At 44.1% G+C, this 17,552-nt stretch overlaps 3 protein-coding genes across 3 annotated transcripts in view; 2 read left to right on the top strand and 1 right to left on the bottom strand.

The window, feature by feature from the left end:
- LOC108714951 (ATP-binding cassette sub-family C member 8) overlaps positions 1-17,552 on the top strand; it is a 79,984-nt gene that overhangs the window by 801 nt on the left and 61,631 nt on the right. The gene's annotated exons all lie outside the window — the stretch shown is intronic.
- LOC108708906 lies at positions 110-3,866 on the bottom strand. The gene is made up of 2 exons (XM_018248566.2): positions 2,957-3,866; positions 110-540 (listed from the first exon to the last, which is right to left on the bottom strand). The coding sequence occupies exons 1-2, from the start codon at positions 3,864-3,866 to the stop codon at positions 533-535; spliced, it is 918 nt and encodes a 305-aa protein (XP_018104055.2). The 3' UTR covers positions 110-532.
- LOC121393196 lies at positions 4,400-8,167 on the top strand. Its single transcript, XM_041561060.1, has 2 exons — positions 4,400-5,264; positions 7,682-8,167. The coding sequence occupies exons 1-2, from the start codon at positions 4,661-4,663 to the stop codon at positions 7,687-7,689; spliced, it is 612 nt and encodes a 203-aa protein (XP_041416994.1). The 5' UTR covers positions 4,400-4,660; the 3' UTR covers positions 7,690-8,167.

The following is a 17,552-nucleotide window of genomic DNA, read 5'->3' as shown; positions in this document are numbered from 1 at the left end:
GGGGTGTGTAATATCAAGGTTTCTTTATTCCTACTTCCTCAAAGGAAAAAAAAAAAAAACACTTTGTCCTGTTTATATTTCTGTTTCTAATCCTGTATTTTTAAGAAATACCAGTAGTGAAGCCTCTTGTGTCACATACAAATACAACTTAAATAGGGGTTACAGGGGGTTGGTGATTGTGAGCCCCTCCCCCTCGTTAAAAGGTTAAAGGTAATCTCAATTGTGTGAGTCATAGTCCAGTATCCAGAGTGTTTGTATTTGAATACAGGTGAAATGTCCAATCAATAGAGTCCATCTTCACAGAGTGTCCATAAATCATTGATGTAAAAAAGATAAACCTCCAAAGAAACCCCCCAGGATTTGAAACATTATGATACATTTAATGTGAAACTCAAATTTTGACAAATTGGTAACTATTTGTGACAATGGATACAGCATACCTGAGACGTCTAGCGGACTCTGCACCATTCAAATGATCCCATGACATGTGCAGAGACCATGTGTGACACTCAGGACATTGATTGTCGTTCCATTAGTAACCTTAAAAAATGAAAGATACAGTTAAAATTCTATCAACATATTGATACATCAATAAATTAGGTGACAACAATAAAGATGTATAACTCAATTAGGGAGTATCCACCTACATATGAATGAACATGGCTGGGGTGTAATCCCTGTTTAACCCACGGGGCCATAGTGTGTCCAATTTATGTATCCAAAACATTTCTCTTTGTTTCAACTGAAGAAGTCTATCGCCCCCCCTCCTGGGTATGGCTACCGTGTCAATGATCTGGAATTTCAATTGACTAATGGTATGTTTGGCTTGGTGAAAGTGGGCAGGTACTGGTAAAGCAGTCAAATTCCTACGTATTGTGGACTTATGTTTGGAAAATCTATCTTTCATTTGTTGTGTAGTCTCACCTATGTAGAGTAGACCGCAGGGGCATTTCAATAAATATATGACATATGTTGATTCACATGTAAAGTAATGTTGAATGTCATATTTTTTGCCAGTGTGTGGATGGTGAAAAGAACTGCCTTTAATGACTGAATTACATTGGGTGCAGTGTAGACAAGGGAAAGTCCCATATTTCGGGGTCTGAAGAAAGCGTTGGGTTTTGTTTGAAGAACCCCCGATGTCCGCTTTCACTAATCGATCACGTAAGTTTCTACTCCTCTTGAATGCCATCATGGGAGGTGTCTGAAATGATGGTACATCAGGGGCACAAGACTGCAAAATATGCCAATGTTTGCGTATGATGTTAGAAATTTGTCGACTAGCGGTTGTGAATTTGCTTACAAATACAAGTTTGTCATTATTGGCAGTCTTAGCAGTCTTGTTAAGCAGTAGTTGGTCCCTATCCAATTCTCTTACTCTGGCTATGTCTGCTTGTATGGGTTCAATTGGGTAACCTCTTGCTATAAATCGGTTAGACATCTCAGTAAGTCGTACGTTGCTCTCCTCACACTCGCTTACAATGCGTTTAACCCTAGTAAATTGTGTAAAGGGTAAAGATTTCTTAAGTGCAGGTGGATGAAAGCTACTGTAATGTAGGAGGCTGTTCCTGTCCGTATCTTTACGATAAATATCTGTCTTAATTTTAGAGCCAGATCTGGTGAGTTGAACATCCAAAAAGCTCAATGTGTTTGAATCAAAAATATGAGTAAATTTAAGATTGATATCAATGTTATTAATGAACGAAAGGAATTCTAGTAGGGTGTCACTAGTGCCTTTCCATATGACCAGCAAGTCGTCGATGTAGCGTAAATACAATAAGCAATGTTTCAGATACAGTGGATGGGAGTAAATGAAGTTGTTTTCCAGGTGTGCCATGTATAAATTTGCATAGGTGGGAGCTACATTACTTCCCATGGCGGTGCCACGTAGCTGTAAATAAAACTGGTCACGAAAGAGAAAGTAGTTTTGATGAAGTACAATTTCTAATAAATCAAGAAAAAACAGTTGCTGTGATACAGTGTAATCAGTACTTTCCAAGTGTTGTTTAATAGCCTCCAGACCTGCCGTGTGCGAGATAGAAGTATACAGACTTGTAACATCAAAGCTTACAAGTAATATATCCTCATCTGGTAATGTAAGGTTCTTAAGTATGGTAAGCAAATGCATGGTATCCTTTACATATGAAGGGGTGTCACATACTAAAGGTTGTAGAATTTTGTCAAGGAATACTGCTAGAGGGCTCAATACAGAGTCCGTGCCGGCCACAATTGGTCTACCAGGGGGTTCACGAAGATTCTTGTGAATTTTGGGTAATGTATAAAAGACCGGTGTGATGGGATTTTCTTTTATCAAAAATTTTTTGTGTCATCATCGATGAGACCCTCATCATGTGCTCTTAAAACCCGATCCATAATACATTGTTGTATTGAGGTGAGGGGATTACTGTTAAGTGGTCTGTACACATCAGTCTGTGTTAATTGTCCCATTATCTCACCAATATAATAGTCCTTATTCAGAATCACTAGTGCACCCCCTTTATCTGCCGGTTTGATTATGGTTCTATCATTAGATATCAATTCATTCAGACACATCCTTTCTTGGTAATTAAGGTTAGATTCACACCCAAACCATGGATTACGTAGTGATTTCCTTTGAAGCCTCTGTACATCATTTGTTGCTAGTTTCACATATGCTTCCACTACGTTGTCAGTGGTGGGGGGTGTGAAATAACTGCGGTTGCTTAAACCCAATTTCTTAAGGGAAAGTTGTGTATGTCCCAATCCAGCATTACTATGTGTGTTATATTGTGTTGTAGTAGAAAACATAGCTGTTTTAGCAAAGTGACTCTTTAATCTCAAAGTACGGAAAAACCTCTGGAGCTCTATGTCCAGTGAAAAGGTGTCACAGCGTGAGGTAGGACAGAATGAGAGGCCTTTTTGTAAAACCGACATTTGTAAAGGAGAAAGGATAGTATCAGAAATGTTATATACTAACGTCTCTTGTAAGTTTTGTCCCTTGCTCTCCGCTGCGGCTGTTGTCTCCGGTCTTCTTGTGGATAGTGTCGGGTCCCTTTGTCCTTTCCTCGATCTAGGGTGCCTTCATTTCCCCCGTCTTTTTTTCTTGAGGTGTATCCCGTTGGGCGGTCCCCTAAAAAAGAAGAGGATGTGGATGCCGAGCTATCCGCTGTATTGCTTGTAGATGTGTCCTCGGTAACTCGCTCAGCGCGTCTCTGTGTATCCGTGATGTGCGGCTCTTCCGGGTCTCTTGGGCGGTCACGTGGTAGTCGGCGTTGCGTGTTCCTCGCGCCGGTCCCAGGGTACTCTCGCGATGCTGGCCGTTGATAGATGTCACTTCCTGGATGCCAGTTGTAAACGGTGCCGAGACGATAATCTTCACTATCGAATTTACTGCGCTTCTTATCCTCGATAGCTAGTTTGTGTTTAATTAACACCTCCTCTGCATGAGCAAGTAAGTTGTTAAGATTTTCTGGCTGCACAGAATTTCTCAATTTGCATTCAATGTCAGCAATTTGTGTTCTTACTTCCGGAATTGCTGACTGTAGAAATTCTAAATTGAGTAATAAAATGTCCATAGAGCATTTATTAACAATTTGCTCGTATCTGTGAGTGAAGTCAGTATTATCACGGAAGATAGTAGGTCTCAATTTCACTCTCAGTCCTCTTGGGATTCTCTTGTTTTTGTAATATTCAGTCAAAGTAATCGCATGTAATTCCAGACCAATCAATCGTTTCTTTTCTCTCTCAAAATCACAAATCAAATTATCTCCTGTGGGTACAGAGAGAAAGCTGCTATTGCCATAATCCACACCAATAATGCGAGCTGCGTCTGCTTCGGTGTAGGCAAAGGTGGTCATATCCTGTGTTGACGGGCCAATCTGAGACATTTGTAGATTCAGCTTGAATGGGGATCACAAGGGAGCAACTCCTGGCAAGGACAAAGTACAATGCACGAACATGAAGAGCTCAACCTGATCCCAACACACTTGTTGTAAGTGTAGGGTGCTTATCCGGAAGACCCTTCCCTCGCATAAGGGTCATTGGGTAAATAGCAGAAGAAATTCGGATGCACACCTGTTAATTGCAATCGTGTCCAAGACAGTGATTTATTTGAAGCCCAAAGTATACATCACAAAAGGGCAACGTTTCGGACCCCTCCGGGTCCTTTATCAAGCCTCTTGTGTCACATACAAATACAACTTAAATAGGGGTTACAGGGGGTTGGTGATTGTGAGCCCCTCCCCCTCGTTAAAAGGTTAAAGGTAATCTCAATTGTGTGAGTCATAGTCCAGTATCCAGAGTGTTTGTATTTGAATACAGGTGAAATGTCCAATCAATAGTCCATCTTCACAGAGTGTCCATAAATCATTGGTGTAAAAAAGATAAACCTCCAAAGAAACCCCCCAGGATTTGAAACATTATGATACATTTAATGTGAAACTCAAATTTTGACAAATTGGTAACTATTTGTGACAATGTACCCACGGGAGATAATTTGATTCGTGATTTTGAGAGAGAAAAGAAACGATTGATTGGTCTGGAATTACATGCGATTACTTTGACTGAATATTACAAAAACAAGAGAATCCCAAGAGGACTGAGAGTGAAATTGAGACCTACTATCTTCCGTGATAATACTGACTTCACTCACAGATACGAGCAAATTGTTAATAAATGCTCTATGGACATTTTATTACTCAATATAGAATTTCTACAGTCAGCAATTCCGGAAGTAAGAACACAAATTGCTGACATTGAATGCAAATTGAGAAATTCTGTGCAGCCAGAAAATCTTAACAACTTACTTGCTCATGCAGAGGAGGTGTTAATTAAACACAAACGAGCTATCGAGGATAAGAAGCGCAGTAAATTCCTGCACGATAGTGAAGATTATCGTCTCGGCACCGTTTACAACTGGCATCCAGGAAGTGACGTCTATCAACGGCCAGCATCGCGAGAGTACCCTGGGACCGGCGCGAGGAACACGCAACGCCGACTACCACGTGACCGCCCAAGAGACCCGGAAGAGCCGCACTTCACGGATACACAGAGACGCGCTGAGCGAGTTACCGAGGACACATCTACAAGCAATACAGCGGATAGCTCGGCATCCACATCCTCTTCTTTTTTAGGGGACCGCCCAACGGGATACACCTCAAGAAAAAAAGACGGGGGAAACGAAGGCACCCTAGATCGAGGAAAGGACAAAGGGACCCGACACTATCCACAAGAAGACCGGAGACAACAGCCGCAGCGGAGAGCGAGGGACAAAACTTACAAGAGACGTTAGTATATAACATTTCTGATACTATCCTTTCTCCTTTACAAATGTCGGTTTTACAAAAAGGCCTCTCATTCTGTCCTACCTCACGCTGTGACACCTTTTCACTGGACATAGAGCTCCAGAGGTTTTTCCGTACTTTGAGATTAAAGAGTCACTTTGCTAAAACAGCTATGTTTTCTACTACAACACAATATAACACACATAGTAATGCTGGATTGGGACATACACAACTTTCCCTTAAGAAATTGGGTTTAAGCAACCGCAGTTATTTCACACCCCCCACCACTGACAACGTAGTGGAAGCATATGTGAAACTAGTAACAAATGATGTACAGAGGCTTCAAAGGAAATCACTACGTAATCCATGGTTTGGGTGTGAATCTAACCTTAATTACCAAGAAAGGATGTGTCTGAATGAATTGATATCTAATGATAGAACCATAATCAAACCGGCAGATAAAGGGGGTGCACTAGTGATTCTGAATAAGGACTATTATATTGGTGAGATAATGGGACAATTAACACAGACTGATGTGTACAGACCACTTAACAGTAATCCCCTCACCTCAATACAACAATGTATTATGGATCGGGTTTTAAGAGCACATGATGAGGGTCTCATCGATGATGACACAAAAAAATTTTTGATAAAAGAAAATCCCATCACACCGGTCTTTTATACATTACCCAAAATTCACAAGAATCTTCGTGAACCCCCTGGTAGACCAATTGTGGCCGGCACAGACTCTCTATTGAGCCCTCTAGCAGTATTCCTTGACAAAATTCTACAACCTTTAGTATGTGACACCCCTTCATATGTAAAGGATACCATGCATTTGCTTACCATACTTAAGAACCTTACATTACCAGATGAGGATATATTACTTGTAAGCTTTGATGTTACAAGTCTGTATACTTCTATCTCGCACACGGCAGGTCTGGAGGCTATTAAACAACACTTGGAAAGTACTGATTACACTGTATCACAGCAACTGTTTTTTCTTGATTTATTAGAAATTGTACTTCATCAAAACTACTTTCTCTTTCGTGACCAGTTTTATTTACAGCTACGTGGCACCGCCATGGGAAGTAATGTAGCTCCCACCTATGCAAATTTATACATGGCACACCTGGAAAACAACTTCATTTACTCCCATCCACTGTATCTGAAACATTGCTTATTGTATTTACGCTACATCGACGACTTGCTGGTCATATGGAAAGGCACTAGTGACACCCTACTAGAATTCCTTTCGTTCATTAATAACATTGATATCAATCTTAAATTTACTCATATTTTTGATTCAAACACATTGAGCTTTTTGGATGTTCAACTCACCAGATCTGGCTCTAAAATTAAGACAGATATTTATCGTAAAGATACGGACAGGAACAGCCTCCTACATTACAGTAGCTTTCATCCACCTGCACTTAAGAAATCTTTACCCTTTACACAATTTACTAGGGTTAAACGCATTGTAAGCGAGTGTGAGGAGAGCAACGTACGACTTACTGAGATGTCTAACCGATTTATAGCAAGAGGTTACCCAATTGAACCCATACAAGCAGACATAGCCAGAGTAAGAGAATTGGATAGGGACCAACTACTGCTTAACAAGACTGCTAAGACTGCCAATAATGACAAACTTGTATTCGTAAGCAAATTCACAACCGCTAGTCGACAAATTTCTAACATCATACGCAAACATTGGCATATTTTGCAGTCTTGTGCCCCTGATGTACCTTCATTTCAGACACCTCCCATGATGGCATTCAAGAGGAGTAGAAACTTACGTGATCGATTAGTGAAAGCGGACATCGGGGGTTCTTCAAACAAAACCCAACGCTTTCTTCAGAACCCGAAATATGGGACTTTCCCTTGTCTACACTGCACCCAATGTAATTCAGTCATTAAAGGCAGTTCTTTTCACCATCCACACACTGGCAAAAAATATGACATTCAACATTACTTTACATGTGAATCAACATATGTCATATATTTATTGAAATGCCCCTGCGGTCTACTCTACATAGGTGAGACTACACAACAAATGAAAGATAGATTTTCCAAACATAAGTCCACAATACGTAGGAATTTGACTGCTTTACCAGTACCTGCCCACTTTCACCAAGCCAAACATACCATTAGTCAATTGAAATTCCAGATCATTGACACGGTAGCCATACCCAGGAGGGGGGGCGATAGACTTCTTCAGTTGAAACAAAGAGAAATGTTTTGGATACATAAATTGGACACACTATGGCCCCGTGGGTTAAACAGGGATTACACCCCAGCCATGTTCATTCATATGTAGGTGGATACTCCCTAATTGAGTTATACATCTTTATTGTTGTCACCTAATTTATTGATGTATCAATATGTTGATAGAATTTTAACTGTATCTTTCATTTTTTAAGGTTACTAATGGAACGACAATCAATGTCCTGAGTGTCACACATGGTCTCTGCACATGTCATGGGATCATTTGAATGGTGCAGAGTCCGCTAGACGTCTCAGGTATGCCGTATCCATTGTCACAAATAGTTACCAATTTGTCAAAATTTGAGTTTCACATTAAATGTATCATAATGTTTCAAATCCTGGGGGGTTTCTTTGGAGGTTTATCTTTTTTTCACCAATGATTTATGGACACTCTGTGAAGATGGACTCTATTGATTGGACATTTCACCTGTATTCAAATGCAAACACTCTGGATACTGGACTATGACTCACACAATTGAGATTACCTTTAACCTTTTAACGAGGGGGAGGGGCTCACAATCACCAACCCCCTGTAACCCCTATTTAAGTTGTATTTGTATGTGACACAAGAGGCTTGATAAAGGACCCGGAGGGGTCCGAAACGTTGCCCCTTTGTGATGTATACTTTGGGCTTGAAATAAATCACTGTCTTGGACACGATTACAATTAACAGGTGTGCATCCGAATTTCTTCTGCTATTTACCCAATGACCCTTATGCGAGGGAAGGGTCTTCCGGATAAGCACCCTACACTTACAACAAGTGTGTTGGGATCAGGTTGAGCTCTTCATGTTCGTACAACTATAAAACCAGTGAATTTGGGTTTTTGTCATAATGTAGAATTCTATCTTTGGGTTTAGTTTCCCTTTACTTTTTTTTTTTTTACCGTGAAAGTGGATTGAGGGTTAGAGGGCAAGTGGCTTCCCTGATTGGATTGTGTCTCTTACTGCCCCAACAATTGTGTCCACTTGATCTGGAGGTAGGGGAAATGCCCCATGTAACTCTGCCTTAATTTGCCTCAACCTGGAGGATAAGCATTGGCTGGTTGCTAGGGTCAATACTGAACAGCAACAAGAGAAATGCATTTCATGTAGGAGAAACTATCGGTACCAAGGAGCGAGTGCATGACCAGGAATCGGTGTAAGTGCAGACATGAGTGTCCACAGAAGAGGGCAGTTGTCCCACCCTGACTTCTCCGGCTAGTTCCAATAAATTGTAAAGTTTATTCCCAACAACACAAAAGATGTTTTATTCTTCCCACCCCAAGGAAAGTCTCAATTAGGTTATCTTATGCATTGTTCATCTTCAGTGGGATGCTAGCCTATGTGATATTAGCTTATTTGCCCCCCCCCCCCGGGAAAATGAAATAACCCCACGAGTGCGGGTCATTTCCTCCAGCACACAAGGGGTTAACATAACAGCATTCCCAAGATCCGATCAGCACAGAGTGAGCTAGACACATGCACAGCTTTAGAAAATGTTGGGCCAAGCAAGTGTCAAGATTTTCCATGGGATACAAAACTTCCCTGAGGCACAAGACTTTTCATACCACACACAGGGCATTGTCTCTTTCCTATGGCAGAGATCTCCCTGCATGCCTCAGTGGCCCCTACTGTCCCCAGGGACTTTCATACATGGATCTTTTGTCCCCTCCCAGGACTGTGAGCACCAGCAGTGATTTTGTACAGTAGTACTCCCTGCAATTCCCTGATGGCTGTTCTGCCCTTGAGGGCACTTTTACATGCAGGGCAAACAAAGAGAAGTCAAAGGGGGTTATGGAGTAGAGAATCAAATGGGGGAGATGAGTAGGGATGTAGCGAACGGCGGAAAAAATGTTCGCGAACATATTCGCGAACTTGCGTCCAAAAATGCGAACGGTTCGCGAACGTCGCGAACCCCATAGACTTCAATGGGAAGGCAAATTTTAAAAGCTAGAAAAGACATTTCTGGCCAGAAAAATGATTTTAAAGTTGTTTAAAGGGTGCAACGACCTGGACAGTGGCATGCCAGAGGGGGATCAAGGGCAAAAATGTATCTGAAAAATACATTGTTGACACAGCGCTGCGTTTTGTGCTGTAAAGGGCAGAAATCACACTACGTCACTCAGGTGATGTTTCTGGACACGGAATGTGAAAAAGCTCACACAGCTAGGTGGCACTTGGTTAAAGACTGGGCAAACAATGCCTGCAAGGGCAACGTATACAGTAGTGGATACGGAATATATTATTGCTGCTGTAAAAACATCACTCAGGTGATGTTTACGGACACGAAATTATTATTGTTATTTAGACAGAATGTGAAAAAGCTCACACAGCTAGGTGGCACTTGCATACCTCCCAACTGTCCCTCTTTTGACCATTCAACCCCCTGTCCCTCTTTTGTACTGGAAAGTCCCTCTTTTCTCTGCACTGAACAGCCAGAAAAAAACCAGTTTCTAACTTAATTGGCTTTTGGCAGAGAGCTCAGAACAGCTAACAGGTGCAAATAAGATACTTTGTAACAATTTTGACTCTGGTTGGTGCTGGTAGTGGTGAACTACTAGGAGGAGCAGCACACTAGTCCCTCTTTTCTCTGAACTGAACAGCCAGAAAAAAAACAGTTTCTAACTTAATTAGCTTTTGGCAGAGAGCTCAGAACAGCTAACAGGTGCAAATAAGATACTTTGTAACAATTTTGACTCTGGTTGGTGCTGGTAGTGGTGAACTACTAGGAGGAGCAGCACACCAGTCCCACTCCCCAACACAGCTAGACTAATAGCACTGGGCTCTTATAGTAGCAAAGTAAAAAAACAAAAAATAAAATAAAAGCAGTCCTTACAAGGACTATTGGGTTATTACAGCAGTCAGCAGATGAGATCAGAAGCAGTGCCCACAGCAGCTACATACAGAGCACTGCAGTAGAAGGTAGATTACTAGTCAGCAAAGCTAACTAACCTAAACTCACTGTCCCTCAAATCCCTGCAGAGTTCTGTCCCTACAATACAGAGCAGTATCAAGTAGATTACTAGCCAGCAAAGTTACTATCAACTGTCCCTCAAATCACTAAACAGCTCTCTCCCTACACTAGCTCTTCCAAGCACACACAGGCAGAATGAAAAAACGCTGCAGGGCTTCAGTTTATATATGGAAGGGGAGTGGTCCAGGGGGTGTGGGGGTGGTCCAGGAGGGAGAGCTTCCTGATTGGCTGCCATGTATCTGCTGGTCTGGGGTGAGAGGGCAAAAATAAGCGCCAGCTAAGGCGAACCCAAATTGGCGAACGTCGCGCGACGTTCGCGAACATTCGGCGGACGCGAACGGCCGATGTTCGCGCGAATTAGTTCGCGGGCGAACAGTCCGCGACATCCCTAGAGATGAGAAATATAGAAGGGAGAGAAGAGGGCACGGCTGGAATTCAGACAGTTCGTTACAATGTAACAATCAAACAGTAGATGTGACAAGGAAGGAAGAAAGGAAGGGACAATGGGGCTGAAGAGAGAATTTATTGGATGATGATTGTATTTCCCACAGCAGATGATAGCGAGAAAATTCTATCACTTTTCAAAAGCAAATGCTTTACCACAAGAGGGCACTGCCACACTACAGTGACCCCTAATGTATCTATGGCAGGTGGGTCTGGGGCTCTCATGTAATAGGGCCACAGGGCCCCTGACCTTGGAGTTGATAAAGGAGAGTCTGATAACGCCTGATGATTGTTACACACAGTTTTTACCGGGCGGCGAAGGAGTTAGTTGCACCACAGAATCAACACTTTCATTCAACTAATTCAGTTACAGCTGCAGAGAACTCGCCGGGGCCATGGGCAAAATCTTTATCTACTGGTTCTGTGATTCTGATCCAACTCCCAATAGCAATCCCATACCCATAGACCTTTTCCATGGAACCTAGAAGTGGTTTAGTAAACAGAAATAAACAGACACTGGGAGTCGTAATTTTACCCAATCCAAGGGTAAAGGTGGCCATACACGGGCCGATAAAAGCTGCCGACAGACCGAGTCGGCAGCTTATTGGCCCGTGTATGGGGGCCCCCGACGGGCTTCGGCCAGATCTCGATCGGATGGGATTAAAAATCCCGTCGGATCGCGGCCGCATCTGTTCGTTGATGCGGTCCCGAGATCCGACCGCCCGTTTGCGAATGCTAGGATCCGATCATTGGGCCCTAGGGCCCACGATCGGATCAGCCCGATATTGCCCACCTCAAGGTGGGCATATCGGAGGGAGATCCGCTTGTTTGGCGACATCGCCAAACGAGCGGATCTCTCCATGTATGGGGACCTTAAGAAAGTGTCCTGGGTGCCAGACTCTGCACCCCCCTGAGAATGAGAAGCACTTACCCTGCAGCCCCCAATCCTACATCTATTTCAATGGACACAATGGTCACATTTACTGGGGTGCATAAAATCCCCCTAAGTTTGCTCATAGTCTGTATAGAGAGATCCCATAAAACTACAACAGCATAGGTATTCCCCTGTACTAAACACAGTTCAGCAGAAACAGCCCCCTATGTTTGCTCATAGTCTGTACAGAGAGATCCCATAAAACTATGGCAGCATAGGTATTCCCCTGTACCACGCACAATTCAGCAGGAACAACCCCCTAAATTTGCTGTACTAATCATCTATGTGTAAATTAACTTCCCCTTTAACCCAGATGATGCAGCAGCAGGAGGGCCCCTCAGACATGACATTACCCCATGTCCCAGCTTTGTGTTTTGATCACGTAGAGCGGTGGCCGCTGAGCTCAGTAATGAGATTGTTTCCTACTGACCTTTCCCCTCTGGTTACATAACAACTGCCGGGCCCCACGACCTCCCCAACGCTTACTTGGTCTCCACTGAACATCTGCCGACATCTGGGCCTCCAAGTAACCCGACACAAAGGGCCAATGGACTGAGTGCATGGGAATAGGGGAAGGGCCCTCATCCTGTTACACCTGATCCCTCATTTCTGCTGCCCCCCTCCCCCGTGAGTTTCCGCTCAGTGTTTATATTGGGGTGACTGGGAGTCTTTTCAGTCTGTGAATTATGTGTGCAACTCTTTGTCTGGTTTCTAGTGTTAACCTATGCCTAGCAACAAGGCAGGGCTGGAAGTCTCACAAGGTACCTGGCAGAATCCTCTGTACCACTGCCTGCTGGAAATGCCTGTGCCGGGCTCAATAGAAGTCAAGTCAAGTCAAGTGGATTTTATTGTCATTTCAGCCATATACAGTAAATACAGTACATAGTAGAAACGAAATGGCGTTCCTCCAGAACCCCCCGGTGCTAAACAACAACTCTAGCACACGGTCATGCTGGGCAAAGTGGACATTTCAGTTCCTTATGAAAATATTCAGTTCAGTCCTTGGGAGTTGAGATACCTGATGGCTTGTGGAAATAGACTGTTTTGCATTTTGGAAGTCAGCGCTCGAATACTGCGGTACCTTTTACAGGATGGCAGGAGGGTAAAGAGATCATGTGCAGGGTGGGTGCTATCCCTGACAATGCTGGTAGCCTTCTGGAGACAGCGGGTGTAGTAAATATCCATAATGGCAGGAAGCGAGACCCCAATGATCTTTTCCGCTGTCCTCACCACCCGCTGCAGGATCTTGCGATCTGATACAGAGCAGTTTCCATACCAGGTAGTGATGTAGCTGCATAAAATGCTTTCAATAGACCCTCTGTAGAAGATCACTACACTATAGAGCTGGTGTTAAGGGACCAGGAGAGGTTCTCCGCCAGATGTACCCCAAGGAATTTGGTTTTGACAAGTTCCACCGGAGATCCGTCAATGTACAGTGGAGAATGATCCCCACGTGTTCTCCTGAAGTCAACAACTATTTCCTTTGTTTTGTTTGTATTCATAGACAGATTGTTGACTTTGCACCAGTCTGTTAGCCATTTCACCTCTTGTCTATATGCTGACTTGTTGTTCTTGGTGACGAGACCTACTACGGTTGTATCATCAGCGAACTTGATGTTGTGATTGGATCCATGACTTGCCACACAGTCATGAGTCAGCAGTGTGAACAGCAGTGTACTAAGCACACAACCTTGGGGAGCACCTGTACTCAGTGTGATGGTACTGGAGGTGTTTTTTCCTATTCGGACTACCTGAGGTCTCTAGGTCAGGAAGTCTAGGATCCAGTTGCAGATAGAGATGTTCAGGCCCAGCAGTACAGTAACTAGTAACTAGTTATTGGGCTGATAGGAAGCTGTTTGGGCCTCTGTGTACTTGAAAAGCCAGGGCCTATTTTGACTCCTAGTCCATTCCTGATTGTATTGTTGGGCCTATCTGCTTCCTTCCAGTCGTGATGTTAACCCTGGGCCTTTCTGCTTCCTTCCAAACACGTGATTCTAACCCTGGGCCTATCTACTTCCTTCCAGTCATGTGATTCTAACCCTAGGCCTATCTGCTTTCTTCCAGTCATGTGATTCTAACCCTGGGCCTATCTGCTTCCTTCCAGTCACGTGATTCTAACCCTAGGCCTATCTGCTTCCTTCCAGTCATGTGAATAGAAACATGGTCCTATCTGCTTTCTTCCAGGCATGTGATTCTAACCCGGGGCATATCTGCTTCCTTCCAGATACGTGATTCTAACCCTGGGTCTATCTTCTTCCTTCCAGTCACGCAATTCTAACCCTAGGCCTATCTGCTTCCTTCCAGTCATGTGATTCTAACCCTGGGCCTATCTGCTTTCTTCCAGTCATGTGATTCTAACCCTGGGCCAATCTGCTTCCTTCCAGTCATGTGATTCTAAACCTGGTCCTATCGGCTTTCTTCCAGTCATGTGATTCTAAGCCTCGGCCTATCTGCTTCCCTCCAGGCATGTGACTAACTCAGCATCATGTGAGCTGTGGTGTGAACCCCAATGTGCCCTTATTTTTCATCCCTGCAGCACAAGGAAACTGGGGGAATGAAGGAAACAGTAGCTGTGTGTGAATAATTAAATTATATTACCTGGTCACATTCAGGTGTACATTGACTCTTATTGTTTAGTGGCAGTGCAGCACCTATGGGTGCAAGCATCTCATTATCATTGCGCTCCTCCCTATAGCACCATGGGGCCCAGGCTCCTGCCCCCCCCCCCAGGGTTGCCACCTTTTCTAGAAAAAAATACCGGCCTTTCTATATTTTTACCCTTTTTTCCTATTAATAACATTGGCACCAAGCATAATTTTTACCGGCCAGACCGGTAAAATACCGGCCAGGTGGCAACCCTAGCCCCCCCCCCCAGTGAGGTACCAATATATTTTAATGATGTGATGCCAGTTTCACACTGCCTGTCCTGTGGTCTAATGAAGCAAAACAGCAGTGGAAACTATAGGGGGGGGGGGGGTAATGGAATGAGGGGATTTAGGGAGATTTATGACATTTATGAGAGATTTAATTGCGCTGTATATATACAAGGGTGTCTGGAGTCGCACACTGCACTGCTGCCTGGAGACAAAACCTCCAATCACTTTCCTACTAACGCACAACTGTCCCTGTACATATCATTGGCATACAACTCCTAACATGCTCTGACAGCCAACAGTGCTGATTGGTCTGTAGGTCTGACCCAATGGCTTTCTGTTCCAGATGCTCCCAGAGAAAAGATTGGGAATATTTTAGAGTCAATGAAAGGATCTGCAGGTGCAATGGGGAGTCATTGCTGTTTGGGTAATGGGGTTACCACTCAACCAGAATCGGATCTGTTGTTCCCTCTCTTCATTCCTTCTCTCTGCACTGTGTCTGCCCAACCTAAAGGGAACAATGACCCTGCCCCCAATATTGGGGGGCTCATTTAGCAATGGGTGCAAGGGAGCCTGTAGTCTATAGTCTCCTCTTGCCCTTACAATCTAAGCTCCCGGTCACATTCCCATCAGATCTACCACAGTGAGCTTACAATCTAAGCTCCTTATCACATTCCCATCAGATCTGCCCCACTGAGTTTACAATCTAAGCTCCCGATCACAGTCCCATCACTCCCTGTCCCAGTGAGCTTACAATCTAAGGACCCTATCACATTCCCATCAGTCCCAGCCCCAGTGAGCTTACAATCTAAGGTTCCTATCACATTCCCATCAGTCCCTGCCCATTGAGCTTACAATCTAAGGTCCCATGTGTGCAATGTGGGTATAATGTGTGGCACTGCCCTTGTTTCCTGTGCTCCACCATCATTCATTAAGGAAACTCTGCTCCACTTATGACTGTTTGTTTTACATGACTTTATATGGACTAATTTGCTGCTTGGACTAATGGACAAATTTGACACATGGCCGCCGTGCGGTGGGGGTGCAGGGAAGGTCGGTGTGACCACGCCATTTGCTTCATGAAATGATTTACCCCAGAGAATGGACCTGGACAGTGTCTCGGTGCTGGTTTATTAGAAGGATGGAATGTGCTAAATGAGACGGGGTGTTTGGGTGTATCTATATAAGGGCCCTGGGCCATTGGACCCCCAGTTCCATGGGCGTAACTACAGAAGAAGCAGACCCTGCGACTGCAGGGGGCCCCAGAAGGAATAGGGGCCGCATAAGGCCCTAATTCATATACAATTTCAATACATATTGTTAAAACAGGTCATACTCTAGATATTTTGGGGGCCTGAAATTTGCTGTGGGGCCCAGTAATATCTAGTTTCGCCACTGCCCAGTGATATCACAGGCACAGTCCTAAAGGGAAAGTGTCACAGAGACAACTGCAGATTCTCTCCTTGGCGTCTCTGCTCGATAAATTACTTTTTGCTGTTGAGTCGGAACGGACTCATTTATCTGCACTCCCCCGCACCTCCATAACTTCTTCCCATTAACTACAGGAGGCCAGGGTTTCAAAAATGTGGGGGACGCCAGAGACCCCCCTCTCAGCATCCCACCTACAATATTGTTGCACATCCCTTTAAACAATATGGCAACCCTACCAAAAATGTTCTGTGTGAGAACTTTATACTCTGTCACTCGCTGGGGCAGGGACTGATGGGAATGTGATAGGGACCTTAGATTGTAAGCTCACTGGGGCAGGGACTGATGGGAATGTGATAGGGACCTTAGATTGTAAGGTCACTGAGGCAGATCTGATGGGAATGTGATAGGGACCTTAGATTGTAAACTCACTTGGGCAGGGACTGATGGGAATGTGATAGGGACGTTAGATTGTAAGCTCACTGGGACAGGGAGTGATGGGAATGTGATAGGGAACTTAGCTTCCCCCACACACACAGTTACCATGCAATAAGGGGTCAAAACCGATTGGGGCTACAGTAACAGACGTCAGTGCAACATCTGGGAGATTAACCCTTTATACCCTTTGGCCAAATGAACCAAGTGCCAGAACATGCTGCTTGTTGTTATTGCGGTACAGTCAGCAGCCTGCAGTTCCCACGCTTTGCTTGCAAATGACTCTGTCCCCCAGGGGCCACAGACTGGGATTCTAACCAGTGGGGGAGATTAGTGATACAGAGAGAAAAAACGGTAAATGGGGATTAAGATCACGGAAGACAATTAGTTAATTAATATATTTAATTAGCAGGAAATTGGGGAAAGATCCTTTGGAATTGGTCGTTGTCAGTAGTAGATTTAAAGGGCCGGTAACTTGAAACAAAGAGCCTGGAAGTATTTAAACTGCTGTTACCCCCCTTATATCTGTGTCCGTGTGGGGCCAAATAAGTGTTTCCCAGTAAGTATGGCAGCTCTCACTTCTCCATACAAATACGTTTGTAGAAGGGCCTAGTTATAATACTTTTGCCCTGGAGAGAGGCTGACTATGAAGGGACTGGGTAGTACAGATAAACATGGGGGGGGGGGCAGCTTTTACTCCAGAACACTGAGTCTCATGAGTCATCCTTCTCTGGGTCTATTTGTGTGGCCCCTGGCTTGCCAGTACCTCTGGGTATAAATGGATGGAGAGGGGTGAGTGTTCTTCTGGCAGCCACATGTAACTGGGAAAGGCTAGGAATCTGATTGACTGGGAGTGTGGCCCCTGCTGGTGTATCAGTGTCTGAGACCTGCCATTAAATCCCTCTCACTCAAAGCATTAGCTGTCAAGGCCAAAGGGGAGCCACGGGCCAGAGACTGG

The sequence above is a fragment of the Xenopus laevis genome, chromosome 4S, assembly GCF_017654675.1.
Source record: "Xenopus laevis strain J_2021 chromosome 4S, Xenopus_laevis_v10.1, whole genome shotgun sequence".
NCBI classification, from domain to species: Eukaryota; Metazoa; Chordata; class Amphibia; order Anura; family Pipidae; genus Xenopus; species Xenopus laevis.
Note: the sequence above shows the minus strand (reverse complement) of the source record. Positions and strands in the feature narration are given on the sequence as shown.